This window comes from Anguilla anguilla, chromosome 14 (assembly GCF_013347855.1).
Source record: "Anguilla anguilla isolate fAngAng1 chromosome 14, fAngAng1.pri, whole genome shotgun sequence".
Lineage (NCBI taxonomy): Eukaryota > Metazoa > Chordata > Actinopteri > Anguilliformes > Anguillidae > Anguilla > Anguilla anguilla.
In genome coordinates this window covers 1246085-1267021 of record NC_049214.1, presented here as the reverse complement: position 1 = coordinate 1267021, position 20937 = coordinate 1246085, and the positions used below count along the sequence as shown (strand labels likewise).

The window sequence follows — 20937 nt, the reverse complement described above, 5'->3', positions numbered from 1 at the left end:
CAGACATTTCTTATTTTTGGGACCCAAAATATCCCTCCAGGCAGGATTTTTAATTCCAGAAAATGTATGGTTCAGTTTTGCTCCTTACAGGGACCATATATGAGCAAACAGAAAGCCTAGTATTAATGCTAGCCCACACCGTCCTCTATGTTTACGCATTTCCATATACAGACACCGTACTTCACCCAGCACCATCAGAGACGGGCGTCCGAACAGCGAACGGGCGTTCCTCAGTCCTCTGCGGGCTGGTGAACATTTGGTTGACCAGCTGAAAGCGCCGAAAATAAAACTTAAACCAGCTTGACTGGCGTGACCTGGTTTAAGGTTAAAGAATTTTCAGCAGGGCATATTGCCTTCAGTAGTGATTTTCCAGCCATTACTGAAAATAAGGTCTCTGCGCATCACTCTCCGCAGATGCAACCCCGCAGTTGAAAGTAATCCTGAAAGTAATGATCTAATCTATTTTTCTCGCATTACGCAGCACTTCCGCCATTAGACTTCTCCATTAACGGCTAAGTGCCGGCAGCGAGTGCGGTGCATTTACAAAGCCTTTTTCCGCCCGCGTGATAAACGAGGTTTCGCTAGTCTTCGCAGGTGTTCGCGCGCTGTGCGCTCGATTCTCATTATGAACATCTCGCGCCGATTCTCCTCATTTTCGGAAGTCGTGTTATATAAGGACAGATGTCCACGGACGGCGGCCCTTCAGAAGCAGTTTAAAGGCTGCCGGTTTTTGTGTGTCGGCGCGTTTGAACTGTGCAAAGCGGGTGCCCGTGCCAAGCTATTTCAGCGTGATCAATGCCGGTGGTGAATACCGTCCCGGGGACGCAACACGGCTGTTGCCGGGGCAGGGCACAATCCGCGCTTGGCAATATGTCGCCCGTTTTTCTCACAGGTGGCGCTCGCCAGTGACGGGCACGATGCCAGGGCAGAAATGGGCACCGTGACTCCAGACGGCTCACGTCTGCGCGCGGACAGGGGGTCTCCACTGCACACAGAGCGCCATATAATGTTTTGTTATGTTTATTTTTTTTTACTATTTATCTGGATTCAGCCGCATTTTGAATGGAGTCGTGCCACTTAAAGCACATGAAACAGACTCCGTGCCCGCTTTCCCGGCAGCGTATGAACTGAATTACGATAGGCCTCTAGCGGTCATCGCGCCAAAAACGACTAGCAGGAGCGCGAGGGTGAGCTGCTCGTGACGGGAGACGGGAGTTCAAATTTAGAAACGTTCAAGCAAAAGAGAAATAAATAATACTTTACGCGTAAAGTTTGGTTTGCAACCAAAGAGCAGACACATTAGTGCACGGCCTCATTAAACTGGTATGATATGCAATGTACAATGTATGAAATTATTTTATTTATTAATTATTTTATTAGGTTAGCAACCAAAGAGCAGACACATTAGTGCACGGCCTCATTAAACTGGTATGATATGCAATGTACAATGTATGAAATTATTTTATTTATTAATTATTTTATTAGGACACATCACTATGCTGTAATGTGTTAGGGAAATACTTTTTTATTAACTTATTTGTGTGAGATCAAGATTTCTGATCTTGTACTGCAATTCGTAATTGAAAGGCTGCAGTGTTAGTATATATCTGAGAAAGCTTTTTCTCGGACTGGGGGAGTCTATTACTCGCACTGGCAATAATACAACCAACACCAGGCACGAGCAAAGCTGAGTTTTTACTGATAAATCACTGCCATCTGGTGGCCACAGGTGGAATTACTGAGCCTATTGACAGTTATTAGACAGACGGCTGACCCTGGCCACGAAAGAAAGATGAAGATGTCATAAATTCCAGCGCTAGTCCATTTGAGTTTACCCAGCATTTTATGGTAATACAAACCCACAAATCCATACCTTCAATTCACAAATTGGATTAGTATTTTTTTACAGAGTCTGGGTTTTCAAAGTAGGGGGTCTCTGGTCAGACTTGATATCCAACGACTATATATAGATTTGGGGAAACATTTTAAAAAATAAAACTTTATTTTAAAATATAATCCGTTTTTACTGATTATGGGGGCCCCCCAAGACCTGCCTTTGAGCCTGGGTGGGGGTCCCTGGATCAAAACCCCGTTCTAGAGGGACCCCAGAGGTCCTGTGTACTGCTGGGAAGATGTGGATCCCAAATCCACTACAACTAAGATTACCCACAATAAGCATCACTCAGAAACCAGCCTGATGATGATGTCACATACAGCCCAGGTTTATCCATTTCCTTTTTCACACACATCCACACGCTTTTGCAGGACAGTTTTCTTAGCCTTTCTGTATGTGACGTTAAAATAAACATCTGAATTAGGGCTTTCACAGATGTGAACTGAATTGATATGCAAATGAACTACATGTTGTTTTTTTCCCCAAGTTATTTAATCACAGATTTGTGCATATGAAATACTAAAATTCCAGACAAAGCGGCACTTAATATGGAATCATAGTTTGTTGCACAGAACATGGCACATTTTGACTGAAACTTAAAACCTTGATAGAAACTGTCTTTTTTTTCAAACTGATGGCCACATAGGATAAGATCAGTAAAGAATATTTTTTGAGTTTCTCATGTAATCTATTCTCAAAGCAAGAGGCTGCTAACATTACAGAGGATCAGAGGAAAAGAACAGGAAAGAATAAAATCAGGGCAGAAAAAGCAAAGATTAAACATAAATTTTATTAACATATCCTTACTCTTCTAGAGTCTGTTATAGACTCATGTTACATGCACACAGAACACAAGGTAACGTGATTAAAAAAATAAACACATTTCATGAAAAGGCTCTTTGAGTGAAAGCATTACTCCAGGTGTAGAACAGGGAAAACTACACCTCATCAGTCATCACTATGGGAACGAGGGAGGAATACAACCTTCTCCTTCTCACCTCCTGTGCTTATCCAGGTAGTGTAGCTCACCAAATAGTGATCGTTACACAACCGGGTTTCCAAAAGAACCGGCGATTTAATTTAGTGTTCTTCTAAGAATACGAACCGCAAACATCTCTCAACACTTTACGACACTGCACACGCAAGTTCTGTGGATTTGCATAAGTGCAGACCGATATGAAACCAACACTATTAAACTACACACACAGGTTTTCACACACAGATAAACGAGAGAAGGCACCAGGACAAACAGTGAGAAGGAAGACTGGAAGCAGGAGATGAGGAGTGCAGCTGAAGAGAGGAGAGTTTTGGGGGCGCTCCTGTCATTGGCTGGCACGCCGCCCAGCCCGGGGCGGAGCGGACGGGCACTACAGGACATTGAGGACCCGCGCTGACACGCCGTGGTGCCAGTCACGCAGCTGGTTGTATTTCGGCCTGACAACCTCTGGGTCTACTTTGGTCGCCCTGGTAACCAGGTCAAGAGACGCAGGGGGATGGGAAGGAAGGAGGGAAGGAAGGTAGGAAGGAAGAAAGGATGGAAGGAAAAAAAGGAAGTAAGACAAAGTAAAAGAAAAGAGGAGTATGCCATCTAAAATTTTGTTCTATCTTGGTCCATCTTTAATCTGGGCTTTAATTAAGTACTTATTGAGATCTTCTCACATGGCCCCCCCCACTTTAATATTTAAACGCAGACAATATGGGATAAATAAGCGATCATAATGCTATAGCAAATGACGAAAGCATATAACAGCATCCACAGGACACCCGAGCTAAAGGAAACACAGCACAGCAGGCAGTTTAATGTAAAAACCAGCAACTTACTTCTTCCCTGCTTCCCCCTGCTGGCCATCCTCTGAAAGTGCAGGAAAAGGGACTCATTAGCTCATGCAGAGGGGACTAAATCACCAACACATTTCAGTGCGCACTGCATACACTTGCTGGGAGGGTTCTGTTACGGAGGCAGAATAAGCGTTTTGTTTTCTTAGTGCATAGATACTTATGACACTAATACAGAACTAAGCGATCATGTGGTTTTGTCTGCTCAGACAAAGCGCTGGGTTTGAATGAGTGGAAAAGTATCTTTCCTTGGCCATTGGCTGGTGTACTGCCCAGACTGGTCCGGACTGGGCAGGCTTGTTTGGATTGGGTGCAGGCGGGTGGGCAGGTTTGTTTGGGTCGGGTGCGGGGGGGTGGGCAGGTTTGTTTGGGGCGGGTGCGGGGGGGTGGGCAGACTGGTTTGGGGCGGGTGCAGAAGGGTGGGCAGGTTGGTTTGGGTCGGGTGCAGAGGGGTGGGCAGGCTGGTTTGGGTCAGGTGCAGGCGGGTGGGCAGGTTGGTTTGGGTCGGGTGCAGAGGGATGGGCAGGTTGGTTTGGGTCGGGTGCAGAGGGGTGGGCAGGTTTGTTTGGGTCGGGTGCGGGTGGATGGGCAGGTTTGTTTGGGTCGGGTGCGGGCGGGTGGGCAGGCTTGTTTGGGGCGGGTGCGGAGGGGTGGGCAGGTTGGTTTGGGTCGGGTGCGGGGTGGTGGGCAGGCTTGTTTGGGGCGGGTGCGGAGGGGTGGGCAGGTTTGTTTGGGTCGGGTGCGGGGGGGTGGGCAGGTTGGTTTGGGGCGGGTGCAGGCGGGTGGGCAGGTTGGTTTGGGGCGGGTGCAGATGGGTGGGCAGGTCTGTTTGGGTCAGGTGCGGAGGGGTGGGCAGGTTGGTTTGGGTCGGGTGCAGAGGGGTGGGCAGGTTGGTTTGGGTCGGGTGCAGAGGGGTGGGCAGGTTGGTTTGGGTCGGGTGCAGGCGGGTGGGCAGGTCTGTTTGGGTCAGATGCGGAGGGGTGGGCAGGTTGGTTTGGGTCGGGTGCAGAGGGGTGGGCAGGTTGGTTTGGGTCGGGTGCGGAGGGGTGGGCAGGTTGGTTTGGGGCGGGTGCAGAGGGGAGGGCAGGCTTGTTTGGGGCGGGTGCAGAAGGGTGGGCAGGTTGGTTTGGGTCGGGTGCGGAGGGGTGGGCAGGTTTGTTTGGGTCGGGTGCGGAGGGGTGGGCATGACTGGGCAGGCTTGTTTAGGCCCAGTGAGACTCACGCTGCTCGGTGCCAGTGATCTGTGCCAGGATGCGGAAGGAGCGGGACTGGGTGGTGCCGGAGCGGGGGTGCCAGTCCTCCGTGTCCTCCACCAGCCGCTTCCTGCTGGCGTCGCCATGGGAGGGAGAATGGAGCTCCGCATCCGCATCAGCGACGGGTTTCCGTGGCGACCTGAATCACACATCACAGCTGTCAGTGCCATTGGTCACACATGTCAAAACATGAATTATAATGTGTACTTCAGCCACTTGGATACTTAGATACAACTGTACACCACATGAACGCCTAGCCAAAAGCTGATGCACACATATTATATACAGTAATAATCTGTTTATAATAAGAAAAAATAAGTCCCATTCTAATTAATCCATAAAGAGCACAAACTCTCTATGCACACTACACATGATTCAGATGTACTGTAAGCTACCTGTTAGCCTAAAAATCGGTCCTGGGGGATTCAGCTAATCTGAAATCAGTTCTACACAGTCCACAGTTTTACGGGTGATAAATTAGGTCAGGAAAATAAAATATGAATCATTAAAATGACATGAGTAAACGCAAAATAAAATATCAATATTTTCAGGACTCTTTCCACTTTCCACTGCTCTTTACAGTCAAATGCATGGGGTTAACACTGGGGGCTATTTACCTCCTCTGAGGAGTTTTTCTGCAGATTGGAAATGAGAGACAGACAGATAAAAAAAGAGACAGATAGAGAGTAGAATCAGAAAAAGGGAAAAGACCACAAGGCAGAGAGGTTTTTGGAAGGTAAGCATTTTCTAAACAAAGCTTTTCTGTGTGTTAGCAAAAATTCAATTTCAGATGTTTTCTGACTATTTCTGAAGTTTTAAACAGAAGAATTCTGTGCACCAGAACATGCATGAAAAAGTTGCAAGCATTCTGAACAGAAATAATATGAGCCTAGAATCTTTAGTGAAGAGAACAAACCCTGTCGAAATGCCTGATACCCCTCCAGATAACTCTCATAAAAACATGAATAATCATGTAAAAGATGAATCAATGTGGATCAACATGGCATTCATGCAGGGAGGTGGTTTTATGGATTATTAAACTTAATGAAAAGCTGGACAACTAAAACAAAATTATGATGAAACCAGATGAATTCTGATTGATCCAATGTTTATTGGAATCGTTCCTTAAATTGAACAGCAGGCACTAAGGTGAAGACTGCGATCTGCACTTACTTAAGGATGCTGTGAAGACCACCACTTAAAACAGAAAAGGACACAAGATCAGCCAGATAGGTATAAAGCTAAGAGGCTCAGAGAATAGCCACAACACACTGAAAATATGAGCATAAGGGTCTATGAATATATAGTTCTATTAATATATGATGTCATGCACTATTTTCCACACTAGATGGGGCTACAACACCCTGCATTTTAGATCATTACATCCCGTTTGCTTTTGCTACACACACATGCAAACAATGCACAGAAACACAAACACACACATAGACAAACACACACACAAACACACACACACACACATAAATCTAGGTTACGCTGTACATGTGTTTTTTGTACAACTGGTTTATGAGTACATACTCTTAAATACAGTAAAACAAAAAAAGTGATGGCTGTCCATATTTAAGGATTTTTAAATAAAGAGCACAAGCAGACTGCTGTTAAAAGTACAGAACGACAGATATCACAGCAAATAATTAATGGGCGGGGTTTTCCCTGTTGTTTACATTCATAAAATTTTTTGCCAAACTATTATCAGAAGAAAAAGGTACGAAGATGAAGCACAGCACAGCACACACTCAGGAGGGTTATAGAGGGGACAGGGCCATGCATGGTGCACGATGGAGGAAGAGAGGGAGAACAGGGACAGGCTACTGCCACGATGGCCACTGACTTTGTCACCGAAGCCTCCTGTAGAACGAGAGCCGAGGAAAAAGAGAGCAGAAAAGGAGAGGGAAAGAGGGAAAGAGAGAAAGAGGGAAAGAGGGAAAGAGGGAAAGAGGGAAAGAGGGAAAGAGGGAGAGCTTTTATTATTAACCATTAAAACACAGCTCTCCAAACACGAGGCCCTCCAAGGGCACATGCTAGCATAGCTTAAGCAGCTAGCACGATGCACACACACACAAACACACACACATATACACGCGCACACACACACACACACACACACACACACACAGTCCCGCGAGTCCAGTTCAAATCCCATCCCACAGTATTATCTGTCTACGCCACGTGACATGACCTCACATACATTCGTAAATTCCTGCTTGTTTTATTTTTTTGGCAACTTCTCAATTTTTCACACTTATTCTCAAACCCAGGTCAGTTGCCAGTGAAGCTCATTTTGTCCCAAGTGCTCCACATTCCACCTGCCACTCCTAAATAATGGCACCTGCCCAGATCAAGACACCTAAATAATGGCACCTGCCCAGATCAAGACTGCCTGAAACACTCCTGGAATTCAAGGCAGAGGCTTTTCCTAGAATTCTATAATCCATTACTCTCTTTTTTTACTTAGTCCTGCTTTTCTTTACTGAGACCTTCTTGGCCATCTGCTGAGGCCAGTGATTGACTGGTCCTTATCCCCTCTAGTTTAGCTGTGATGGTCGCTGGGGAACACCACTCACAGAATTGATAGCAGTCTGCCTGGACTAGTAATGCTAGCATGCTGACACAGGTAGAGCATCAGCATAGCCAATAGGATGATGGGAGTCCACCCTGAAGCTGAACTGAACCAGTCAGTATTATGTATGTTCAACAAGGCCAACCTTGGGGCTGCTGGGTGGCTCATTCAGTTAAAGCACTGTGGTAGTGCACGGACGGGCCCCACGGTCTGGTATCTGATCCGGACCACAGCCAATACTGACTGTGGGTGGCATCCTCGCTGAGTGTCACATGATTGGATCCAGCCTCACCCAGGGAGGGGAGGGCCACAGCCGGCCGGGATTACAGCTTCTCATCACACACCAACAACCCCCGTCAGACGATCGGACACCCATCAGACAAACAGACACCGTCAAGTTCATCTGTAGAGATGCACATGAAGTGCACACCAAAGCATTCCAACATCTATCAGCATTTATTCCAACATCTATTAACATCCATTAAACTGAAACCGGCTCTGTATACATTGCCTATGTGCCAATTTGAACTTAAAAGTGTGTTGTAACAGATTAATGACCCACAGTGACTTTGGTTTAACTCCACATGCGCTGCTCTCCCAGGAGAAACCCAAACACTGAGAGGCGTTAGCGGCAGGCGCTAAAGGACGGGAAGCTGCCTCTCCTTTCATGGTCGCGGGACGAGAGCAGCTCAGTCTCTCTCTCTCTCTCTCTCTCTCAGTCTCTCTCTCTCTCTCTCTCTCTCTCTCTCCCCCAATATAGCCGAACGCGAGAGCTCCTCACAGACAGCCCTGTCCACGACGGTGCTTATACTGGCTGCACCACCATGAACAATAAGGAGAAGAACACATGTTTTGACTCTGAAACGTTTTGTTTCTGTTCGGTGGGAGAGGTTAAATTTAGCCGTCTGACTTTGTCTCATCTGCTGAAAAATGAAGTGTGAGGTAAGTGGGGGATTGGAGTTAAAATAGCACGTTTTTCTTGGAACGCGAAACCAACGTGCAAGTCCGTCTGACAATAAATGAACATTTGGTTTCCCCGGATACCAGCCGCTGCAAAATAAATACAGGATGATAAAGCAGACGCAGCGCGTGATATTTATTAATCAGTTAGAAATTAAGTGTCACTCAAGTGTGAGTCCAGACAGGCATCCCGCCCTGATGTTTGAGTAACCAATAAAAACGAGGTGCACCCACCAGGGAAGGAGCTCAGGTTAGTGAGTGACACCTACCTTTCAGCCTCTGTGAAGGGGAGAGGCTGGGATTGGGTTTGTACTGTGAAAGGGGAGGAGATAGGGGCAGGGTTTGCTCTGAAAGGAGAGGAGAAAGGGGCAGAGTTTGCCATGAAAGGGGCAGGGTTTGCTGTAAAAGGGAAGGAGTTTGGGTTGAATCTGCAGTGAAAGGGGAGGAGTCAGGATGGAGATTTGTCTGTAAGGGGAGAGGTTGCATAGAATCTGCTTGGAAAGAGGAAGAGATGGGAGTGGAGTTTGCAGTAAAAGGGGAGGAGAAAGGGGTGTGATTTCCTGTGAAAGGGGAGGAGACCAGGGCGGGGCTTGCTGTGAAAGGGGAGGAGATAGGGGCGGGACTTGCTGTGAAAGGGGAGGAGATAGGGGCGGGACTTGCTGTGAAAGGGGAGGAGATAGGGGTGGGGCTTGCTGTGAAAGGGGAGGAGATAGAGGCAGGGCTTGCTGTGAAAGGGGTGGGGCTAACAGTGAAAGGGGAGGGGGATAGGGGCGTGGCTTGTCGTGAAAGGGGCGGGGCTTGCAGTGAAAGGGGAGAAGATAGGGGTGGGGCTTGCTGTGAAAGGGGAGGAGATAGAGGCAGGGCTTGCTGTGAAAGGGGCGGGGCTTGCAGTGAAAGGGGAGGGGATGGGGCGGGGCTTGCTGTGAAAGGGGAGGGGATATGGGCGGGGCTTGCTGTGAAAGGGGCAGAGCTTGCAGTGAAAGGGGAGGAGATAGGGGCAGAGCTTGCAGTGAAAGGGGAGGGGTTAGGGACCTACCCGTTGTGCTGCTCAGTCCTGCCGAGGCCCTCCTGCAGGCCCCGCCTCTGCCCGGTGGCGAGCTGGGAGGCGTTCTGGGCGGAGTAAAGGTTGATGGGGGAGTTATACACGGCGGGCTGCGACGGGACGGCAGCGGGCGGAGGCCCCGCCCCTCTGGCGGGGGAGGAGGACGGAGGGAAGGGGGAGCGTCCCAGGCTCTGCTTGGCGGTGGAGGTGGGCGGGGCCGGTGAGCGGGTGATAGGGGGCGTGGCCGGCGAGCGGATTATAGGGTGTGTGGCCGGTGAGCAGGTGAAAGGGGGCGGGGCTTTGGCAGGGGTGGGGACAGAGGTGAAGGCTGGGGCTGGGGCAGAGGTGGGGTTCGCAGGGGTGAACGCGGAGGACGCAGACGGGATGGAGGCCACTTTGGGCGCAGACACGGAGGAGGTGACCACGCCCACACTGCCGCCGCCGCCTCCAAAGGGCCGGGCCGTCTTGTTGAGGGTGGAGCCGGGCGCCGGGCTGGCGTGCACGGTGGGCGGGGCATGCTGTGCGATGGGGAGGGGCTTAATCACCTCCACGGGCTGGTCCTAAACGGTGTGAGGGAAACACATGCAGGGCTCTCACACCCAAACACAGCACACGCATGCAGGACCCACCCCAACACTCATGCCTCCTTATCCACAGAGCGGGAAAGGTCAAGGGTCAGAGGGCAAAAGTCCTGCCGTGGGTTTCCTCCACCCGTCCACTCAGCCAGCTGACTTCACTAATCAGTTATACCACCTGGCTGAAGAATTGCGTTAATTAGCAAATCCAGGCGATTGGAGCAAAATCCTGGGATGGACTTTTACTTTCTGAACCTGCGTTTTCCACTTCTGCTTTTCACTTTTCACTAGTTTTGCATCATTTATGATTATTTTAAGGTAGTGTTGCCACAAATTGTCAAGGAAACAAGGCTTGCAAGAGATCATTAATTTCTCTCTCTTCTCCAGTGGCCACTGACCAGGCATGGCCATCAATTCTAAAGGTATGCATTACTTTTATGGAATGCAAACCATAAATAAAAACATTTTTGTGCTACAAAAAAAAAACCTTCCAGAGAATGTTGATAAATGATTATTGTTCAATTTATTTAGAGTATTAGTTTATTTTTCTTATTGCAGTGTAAGCAATAGCAAAGTGGAAAAAGGTGGGCCTCAGATGCTGCAATCCCAGCATGCAGTGCTGCAGGATAATGCTGCCAATCATAGTGTACCTCTATGACATCACAGAGTGCCTGCTCACATGCTTAGTTTTCCATGCATGTTCAGTGTCTGGCTGCCACAGAACTTCAACAGTCAGTACTTCATTTAAAATACACGTTTGGCTGCAATGGTCAATATTTCTCAGTGCGTTTACACAGAATTATTTGGATACTCACTGGAGAATCTTACTCTGTGAGGGAGACACACTAACCTTTGGTGCAGCTGCAGCATTGGGAACCGCAGAAGCTCTGTAAAGAAACACAAATACACGTGGAGTGAGACAAACGATTCACACAGTAGGACTTTCTGAAACAGCCTTCCGCACATAAAGGCAAGTACAGGACACCTTACCCCCCCCATCCCCATAGAGAGAGAGAGAGAGAGAGAGAGAGAGACAGAGATGGGGTGGGTGGTAAAGCTTTTCCTGTACAGACACAAACCATCACATCCGCTCAAACCCAGCTAAGGCTAATACTCTAAACACATGGTCAAAGCCAGGTTTGAGTGCACAGCTCAAAAACTGCGCTCTGAGCAATCTCGAAGAACCTTCCGGATCCTTCCGTGTGAAAGCCCTGCTCTTCCTGCCTAAGACCGTTACTTCTCAGACACAAGCTTAGCCGGGCACGATGAGCGCAGACTTTCCGACATCTGTGAGATAGCGCCTCTTTGTGTTTTTCAGGGAGAGGGTGTAACCATTTTGACACTGTGGTCAAACAGCAGACTCCTCAGTGTGTGTGTGTGGTGAGCTGCAGCACAGAGGAAAAGCGAAGCTCTCCCACAGCTTCTGACATAGATGCTGACTGTTAGACCCTTCGACTGGGGGTTATAAGAATATAAGAGAATGTAACTATGCAAACAGGCCTCTCGGGCCCAGTGGTAATCTACCCTGTTGCTGGAGATCTACTATCCTGTAGGTTTTCACTCCAACCCTAAAAAGGCACGGACATTTAGACATTTACCAGACCTCCTTCTCCAGAGAAATTAACACCACTTACATTCTTTACACAATATTCACCCATTCATACAGCAGCACATTTTACTGAAGCTGTTCATTCGGCTTAAGAACCCTGGTCCAGGGCAGTTCCACAGCTGAGCATTTCATCTACAATACCATATTTATTTAATTGTAAATAAATGTTATTTTATTAACATACATGGTTCAATTAGTTCTTTTTGCTGATTTCTGAACTTTTGTGAAAAAAACACCAGCCTACACACAGTACATATACTTGTGCACACACACACACACACATATGCACGCACGCACGCACAGACACACACTCTGCATGGCCGGTAGTATACAAAATGAAAGCCAGATGATGTCACAGCTCAGATCCAGGTCAAGAGAAGAGTTCACCACAACCTGACCGGTCCTACAAGCAATCGCTTCAAGTGCCAGAAGCAGCACTACACCCGAACGGAGCCAAACCTCTACTCCACACAGGAGTTATTTGGTGAGAAATATAATTTAAAAAATGAGTCTGTGGCAGACAGAGCTGCACTCTGTGGCTCACACGCTCTACAGTCACACTGCTGAGGTTTAAACACGGAGATAAGACAGCGTCCAAAAAACACACAGCTACTTCAGTCTCAGATTAAAGGGTATAGAGGCCTGGCTCAATGCACTCAATCACACACATGGACACACACACACTCACAGACTCACACACACTCACAGACTCACACACACACACACACACATTCACACACACACACACACACACATGGACACACACACTCACACACTCACACATACACACACACGCACACACACGCACACACAAAAACCAACACACACTCACACACACACACTCACACACACACACACACACACACACACACACACGCACGCACACACACGCACGCACACACACGCACACACAAAAACCCAACACACACTCACACACACACACTCACACACACACACACACACACTCACACACTCACACACACAAATTCACAGCACTCACACACACACACACATGCACACACACTCACACACACACACACATTCACACACACACATGCACACACAAAAACACGCACACACACACACATATACGCATACACGCATACACACACACACACACACACACATATACGCATACACGCATACACGCGCACACACACACACACACACACATTCACACACACACATGCACTTGCACACACACTCACATCACTCACACATGTACATACACACACACACACACTCACACTCATACACACACACACACACACAGACACTCACACAGGCATTAAAACACTTAAAATAGCCGAGGTTCCTACACAGCTCATGAGCAATCACAGGGACACAGGCAGACTGACGTTCCTCCATCCTGCTATCAAAACACGCTGTTCCCCTCAGTTTTACACAGGAAGTGATCACACTTAGAGGTGACAGCCACCCCCCCCCATCTTTCAGTTCTCCACCTTTACCACATCCCTTGTGAAACCCCACACAGTCTTCATCAATGAATCGAGTGCCCTTTAAGAGAAGGGATGGATTCATCAATACTATATCCACCTGAGACCAGGCACAAACCAAGTTTAAGTATTTAAGTGTCTTGGATGGCAACAAAAACATGTTGCAGTGAAAACATTTTCAAAAATATTATTTTTTTTTTTTTTTACAGAATGTCCCTTGTAGTGTAGGGTTCAGCACAGCAGCATATATGGTTCTTGAGATTAGGACCAGAGACTCGTGTCCCCTACAGGGGACAAAAATGAATTTCCAGGTCTTAGAAGGACATCTAAATATATGCACAGCTATTCACACTTCACTGTAGGACAAGGGAATCCATCCCTTCTCTCAAAGGGCACTCGATTCATAACACCTCAGTCTGTCTTACATCGTACGGTATGTCACCCTGGATGAATGCTAAATGCCTGTCATGTAGAGGAATGTCACATAAACACAACACCACATGTCTGCCATACCAAACTGGCACATTTGTTCCCAGACCTGAGTGACCCCAGCACTCCAACTCCGGTCCTGGACATCCAGTGCATGTTTTAGATCCAACCAGCGACATTTGGATTCTCAAAGAGCTGTACGCACAGAGCTGGGTCACTCTGGTATCAGACTGCAGTCAAACACTTTCACGAGCACACATACTGCACTGTATGCACAGAGCTGGGTCACTCTGGTATCAGACTGCAGTAAAACACTTTCACAGAGTACACATACTGCACTGTACGCACAGAGCTGGGTCACTCTGGTATCAGACTGCAGTAAAACACTTTCACAGAGTACACATACTGCACTGTACGCACAGAGCTGGGTCACTCTGGTATCAGACTGCAGTAACACACTTTCACCGAGCACACATACTGCACTGTACGCACAGAGCTGGGTCACTCTGGTATCAGACTGCAGTAACACACTTTCACCGAGCACACATACTGCACTGTACGCACAGAGCTGGGTCACTCTGGTATCAGACTGCAGTAACACACTTTCACCGAGCACACATACTGCACTGTACGCACAGAGCTGGGTCACTCTGGTATCAGACTGCAGTAACACACTTTCACCGAGCACACATACTGCACTGTACGCACAGAGCTGGCTCCTGGCATAAACACTCCAGGCAGACGTTCAGGACCACAACCACCCCTGGGCCACACAATGCAACTTTTCTTTATGTGATTTAGTGAATCATGTAGGAGCGCTTTGGGGCCAAACCAGTCATCCTATTTAGGGCCACCGAAACCATACAGTATGCAGCCTGCAGCTGTAACTCGTGACCTAAAGAAAGGTTATGATCTAATCTAATTAAGAAGTCGGCACAAAATCCTTTAAATGATCAGCCCATGTCATGTAGCCCTGGCACATAAGCACAGAGAATGTGTCATAAGACAGTAGAGCTCGATCTGGTCCAGGTTCTGGGTTTTGTTTGTCAGGTGTCTGGCCATGACTTCTTCATTCAGACCCCTGGCGTAACTCAAACCGCAGACAGGAAACAGACCTGCAGGGCTTGTCCTTCCTCCAAAACTGTGATGTGTCTGAAGCGCCTGGTGAAGAGATGGACGTTGTGATGCATTGAAACTGGTCAAAATGTCCTCTAGTCAGACGGGCAAGCCCATTTTTAATGAGTGGCACACCTCAGACACAAACACAAAGTGAGTAAGTCTGCTGGAGGATGTGGAGATCCGAGTGGATTTTATCAGTATTGACATCTGTGTTCAGCAGGGACATCTTCCTGTAATGCGAAATGGGCGTTTCACTTCTCCCAGGCCTCGCCAGGCCTGTGACACAAAGGGAGTGAAACTGAGGTCAGGAGAATAGGAAGAACACCGGTATCGCATCCCCAAGGGGACAGTACTGATCAGCATGAGACGGCCAATCATCACGCTTCGCTATAGCGAGCACGCGCCGATATGCTTCACACTGTTCCGGATGTGGAGAAGTCGAGAGAGCTGCTTTGTGTTTGCAGCACATCCTATATCGTCATCACTCTACAGCGTGGAATGAACAAGGACCTGAACATCAGGGGAACTTTGGGGTTTAGGAGAACTACTGCCGTGCCTTAGCAGCCTGACAGAATTAAATAATCATCCTGATATCTGAGAATCTGTTCCACAAACAGAAGCCCTTTTTAGTTCCAAGCTTCTACGATCTGAGCAACCACTAATTCCAGACCAAACGGACACAACTGCAATAAAAACAGAAACTGGACACAGCAGCAGATTCTTCTGTGTAACTGCAGTATTTTCTTAATCTCCTTGTTTTTACTCCAAATATGCCATTCTATCCAAGGCTCCAGAATGTTACGGTGAATGTTCTTAGTGACTCTAACAACACAATTTCATTTTAATGTGATTGAGAAAGTGTGGAATAAAGCAAATATTCCTCCTTGGGCAGGACCACCAGAGTGCTTTTCAAAGAGGGAGTACATATAGCTGTAGACACTAATGAATGAATACTGTTACAGTAAATTACTGTTTTAAACAGCACCCAGCCCTCTTAAAGCATCCTGTTTCTGAAGTCCTCATGGATGTTATGATTACTGCACCTCAAGCTTTAAGACAGGAAGCACAGGCACAGACACACCTGCACCAGCATTTTCACTGAGCTACAGCTGACTAATATGAAGAAAATAAATGAAGGTTCTAAGCATATATGATTCATAGTCTTTCAAAGCCTTTATTTCTGCAGTCTTGGCTTTGTATTTCAGGGTACATGCTGTCATTGCTGAGGTGATTCCCCACCTGTACGGTCTGTACGGCCTTCGTTTCAAACCCCAGAGCCTGGGAACGCCTCCAGGAGGATTCCCGCATAGTATTGGCATCCGAAGGAAAAAAGGAAAAGAAGGGAAATTCCATTGAGTGCTGCATGGCAGTCCAGCAGGGGGGCTTTGGGCAGGCTCTAAAACTGCCTTCGAATGACTATAAGTGTTCAGAAATGCACAGTGACTGTAGACAGCAGTGCTGTATAATGGTTAGGAAGTCAGGCTTGTGATGTACAGGCTACAGGGTCCATTCTGAGGTGGGACACTACCATTGCACATGGCAGTGGGATGGTAGCACGGACCTGGCAGCAGATACAGGTGATTGGCCGTTCAAAATTTGAGCGGGAAAAAAAGACCTTCACCTTCAATCGATCTTCCGCCCGGTGCCATGAGACTACGCGGCCATGAAACCTCGCTGTGGCGCTGTGCGGCTTTTCCTGCTCGTTGGGTGACGCTGTACTCCCGCTTCCGTTTGTTTAATCCCCATGTGGACTCGCCTGCAGAATTATCTTCATATCGTTGTGCAAATACCTGCAGGGCCCTTATCAGCTCGCTGTCAGTTCAGAGATCACACGGGGCCAAAGGGTGGAGACAGCAGCACGCAGGGGTGTGGGGAGCGGCAGGGAGGCCCGATTACCACACACAACCCCCCCCCCCCCCGGCCCCCACCCCCACCCCCCCGCCCCCGCCCCCACCCCCAATTTCCGTGGGCTGAACTGGGGCTGAGGTGACTAACCGCACAGCGTAATTAAACACAAACCTGCCTAAAGCTGTCCATACAGGGTCAACAGACACAGTGCTGCTGAGCCATTTAATAAGACTCTGTTCAGAAAGCCTCAGGCTCCTCTGAAGCAGGCTTTTTTGTGTGGAGGGTTAACCTCAGAGAGACATTCTCACTCCTGGGTGCACAGGAGAGGGGTTTATTTAATCAGCGGGTGTCTCGGGCCGCGGGCGGGCCGAGCGGGTGTCCTGCGGTGGTCTGAGGGCGATATCGGCTGGGCTCAGTCGGGGTTCAGTGGAGGCTTCACCCCCCCCCCCCCCCCCCGCAGCCTCCTGCCCCCCCACAGAGCAGGGGGCTCAGTGTAAACGCTCTCTGATCCCTCAGAGAGAACCTTTCATCCGCCGTGGGCCAGTTTTTTACTGTAGAGACCACTGGACGGAGAATAAGTCCTGCAGGTCTTTTTGATCCCCGTTTTTTTTTTTTTTTTTTTTTTTAACCATTCAAAGGGAAAATGTGAAAAAAACAGACCCATCCTCTGTGTCAGCGACTCCCAACCCTTGTCTTGGGGAACCCTCATATATGCCCCTGTACCTGGGGAACCCCCATATATGCCCCTGTACCTGGGGAACCCCCATATATGCCCCTGTACCTGGGGAACCCTCATATATGCCCCTGTACCTGGGGAACCCCCATATATGCCCCTGTACCTGGGGAACCCTCATATATGCCCCTGTACCTGGGGAACCCTCATATATGCCCCTGTACCTGGTATACCCCTGTACATAGGGCATCAGTAATATTTCCACCCCCACATGAACACAGACGTTGCTCAGTCGCACACAGCCAGGCTGGACGTGCCCTCAGCAGGCTGTTCACTGCAGGAGGAACCCACAGTGAGCATTCAGCAGGGAAATGAAGGCGCATGACCAGGCAAGACAGGGCAGCCGATTCATACAGCAGCTCCCCCCCCCTGCATCTCAGCAGCACTGCTTGGGGGGGGGGGGGGGGCAGGTGGATAGTGGGTACTGAGTGCCTGGGGCGGGGCGACGGAGAGGGGGTGGAGGGAGGGTTAGTGTTTGCCTGCGGTGGGGTGGGGGGGCGTAGAGGGGGGGTTAGTGGCTGGGGTGGGGCATGGGGGAGGCAGTGGAGGGGGGGACACTGTTGTGAAAATATTGGCCATGTGCCGTTTCTACAAAAATGAACGGGTGACCTCTGAAAACAAGCTTGTGAAGTTACTGCGTGACTGGCCAGTGGTCGCAGAATAATTACACACTTCCTCCACTTCCACTTTTTCTTCTCTTAGTTCAAAGACATACAAAATCACTGGGACGGGACTGGGTGCTCACTTTACCCTGAAAAGCTTGTGATTTTTTTTTTTTAAAGCTGGGCGTGTGCGTTAAATTGCTCTTTGATACATGAGTCACACAGGATGTGTGATATTTCAGTATGACACAAAACAAATCCCCTGGGTACCATCTAGTACACATACAGCACATGTACAGGCTGTCGTTTGAGCATTAAAAACTTTGTGCTTTTTATTCTTGTGTGTTTAAAGTGTTCCTGTAAACCGGAATGCAGCTAGCAAGTTCTATCCACAGCCAGAACGCAATGTTTTCATTACTGAAATATTCAAACAGGTAGCTACAAGCTTGCAAGCTAACATGAAAAGCTGTAATGAACCTGTACTGACCATGTTGTGGCTAAAGCAGCTGATGTTCAAAGAAGACAATCTAAACAGCTAGTAAGTAAACCAGCTGGTTATGAAATAACTGAGCCACTGAGTGGGATGTCAAGATTACAGTAAATGGGATCCTGCAATTTACTAACAGGGAGAAAACATGCAAAATAACTAAACCAAGCAATAACCCACTTGCAGACTAAAGAACCAGCCTTCAGGGGTCGACCAAGTCCAAGGTAAAGCATTCTCTTTTTTTGAACAGAAAGATTACAGTGCAATAATAATACAGTAACATTGAGTGTCTTACTTCTGAAGTGTGAGTTTGAGATTGCTGGTGCAGGCCTTGATTTTATTTTGAGCCTCCAGGTGGTTCATTCCGTTGGTCTGGATGCCGTCGATCGACAGGAGCACGTCTCCGACAGAGATGTGTGCCTTTGAGGCCTTTCCTCCATCTGTCAACTGTGAAGACACAGCACCCAGGTTACAACGCCTTCAGACATGAGGCTTCACAGCTATATCACACTGAGAGAATACCAGAGAAGAAGAGCTTTACAGTTCTATCACAGAGAGACCACAGAAGAAGAGCTTTACAGTTCTATCACAGAGAGACCAGAGAAGAAGAGCTTTACAGTTCTTACACAAAGAGACTAGAGAAGAAGAGCTTTACAGTTATATCACAGTGAGAGAACACCAGAAAAGAAGAGCTTCACAGTTCTATCACACTGACAGACCAGAGAAGAAGAGCTTTACAGTTCTATCACAGAGAGACCAGAGAAGAAGAGCTTTACAGTTCCATCACACTGAGAGACCAGAGAAGAAGGGCTTTACAGTTCTATCACACTGAGAGAACACCAGAGAAGAAGAGCTTTACAGTTCTATCGCACTGAGAGAACACCAGAGAAGAAGAGCTTTACAGTTCAATCACACTGAGAGAACACCACAGAAGAAGAGCTTTACAGTTCTACCACACTGAGAGAACACCAGAGAAGAAGGGCTTTACAGTTCTACCACACTGAGAGAACACCAGAGAAGAAGGGCTTTACAGTTCTATCACACTGAGAGAACACCAGAGAAGAAGGGCTTTACAGTTCTATCACACTGAGAGAATACCAGAGAAGAAGAGCATTACAGTTCTATCACACTGAGAGACCAGAGAAGAAGAGCTTTACAGTTCTATCACACTGAGAGACCAGAGAAGAAGAGCTTTACAGTTCTATCACACTGAGAGAACACCAGAGAAGAAGAGCTTTACAGTTCCATCACACTGAGAGACCAGAGAAGAAGAGCTTTACAGTTCTATCACACTGAGAGAATACCAGAGAAGAAGAGCTTTATGGTTCTAACACAAAGAGACCAGAGAAGAAGGGCTTTACAGTTCTATCGCACCGAGAGAACACCAGAGAAGAAGAGCTTTATGGTTCTATCACACTGAGAGAATACCAGAGAAGAAGAGCTTTACAGTTCCATCACACTGAGAGACCAGAGAAGAAGAGCTTTACAGTTCCATCACACTGAGAGAACACCAGAGAAGAAGAGCTTTACAGTTCTATCGCACTGAGAGAACACCAGAGAAGAAGAGCTTTACAGTTCTATCGCACTGAGAGAACACCAGAGAAGAAGAGCTTTATGGTTGTAACACAAAGAGACCAGAGAAGAAGGGCTTTACAGTTCTACCACACTGAGAGAACACCAGAGAAGAAGGGCTTTACAGTTCTATCACACTGAGAGAACACCAGAGAAGAAGGGCTTTACAGTTCCATCACACTGAGAGAACACCAGAGAAGAAGAGCTTTACAGTTCCATCACACTGAGAGACCAGAGAAGAAGAGCTTTACAGTTCCATCACACTGAGAGACCAGAGAAGAAGAGCTTTACAGTTCTACCACACTGAGAGAACACCAGAGAAGAAGAGCTTTACAGTTCTATCGCACTGAGAGAATACCAGAGAAGAAGAGCTTTACAGTTCTATCGCACTGAGAGAATACCAGAGAAGAAGAGCTTTACAGTTCTATCACACTGAGAGAACACCAGAGAAGAAGAGCTTTACAGTTCTATCACACTGAGAGAACACCAGAGAAGAAGAGCTTTACAGTTCTAACACAGTTCTATTAATGTCAGTTGCTCTCACGTGCCACACGTCTGGCCTATGATTTAATTAGCCATGATAATCACAAGCTCTAGAAAAGACTGAAGCACAGCACTGCGGAGGCCACTGCAGTCTAACTACTAGATAAGCTAATGGGCCACTGTGCAAGGAATTATCAAATTACCATAAGCCAATGCCAGAATGCTGACCATATGAACAGACCACTATTCAGATGTTTTTCTGTTCTATCCTAAAACTGTGCTGTGGTGTCTGTGTGTGTGAGAGTGTGAAGAGGAAGAGGAAGAATAAATGTGTATGCTGTACACTGTGAGAAAGTGCTCAGCAGTGCACCAGGCCCGGTGTCAGGGGGACAGGCCTGGGGTTCGCCTGTGTGGCCTGCAGCAGGTAGAGCAGTGTCTACCTGACAGGTGAGCGCAGTAC

General features: G+C 47.9%; 1 protein-coding gene and 1 long non-coding RNA gene across 3 annotated transcripts in view; both read right to left on the bottom strand.

Moving 5' to 3' along the window:
- The window catches only part of LOC118212963 (PDZ and LIM domain protein 5-like), a 42796-nt gene that overhangs the window by 8998 nt on the left and 12861 nt on the right, over nucleotides 1–20937 (bottom strand). The window contains exons 3-9 of one of the 2 annotated variants that reach the window (XM_035391532.1): nucleotides 18718–18869; nucleotides 10989–11025; nucleotides 6833–6849; nucleotides 6157–6180; nucleotides 5601–5618; nucleotides 4953–5122; nucleotides 3716–3746 (exon numbers count right to left, since the gene is read on the bottom strand). In XM_035391532.1, the coding sequence (XP_035247423.1) occupies nucleotides 3716–3746; nucleotides 4953–5122; nucleotides 5601–5618; nucleotides 6157–6180; nucleotides 6833–6849; nucleotides 10989–11025; nucleotides 18718–18869 (449 nt within the window). Of the gene's footprint in view, nucleotides 1–3715; nucleotides 3747–4952; nucleotides 5123–5600; nucleotides 5619–6156; nucleotides 6181–6832; nucleotides 6850–9557; nucleotides 10124–10988; nucleotides 11026–18717; nucleotides 18870–20937 lie in introns of both variants that reach the window. The other variant, XM_035391530.1, reaches the window with a different exon arrangement.
- On the bottom strand, nucleotides 7214–9549 carry LOC118212964. The gene is made up of 2 exons (XR_004762333.1): nucleotides 7363–9549; nucleotides 7214–7330 (listed from the first exon to the last, which is right to left on the bottom strand). It is a non-coding gene; the product is annotated as an uncharacterized LOC118212964 (long non-coding RNA).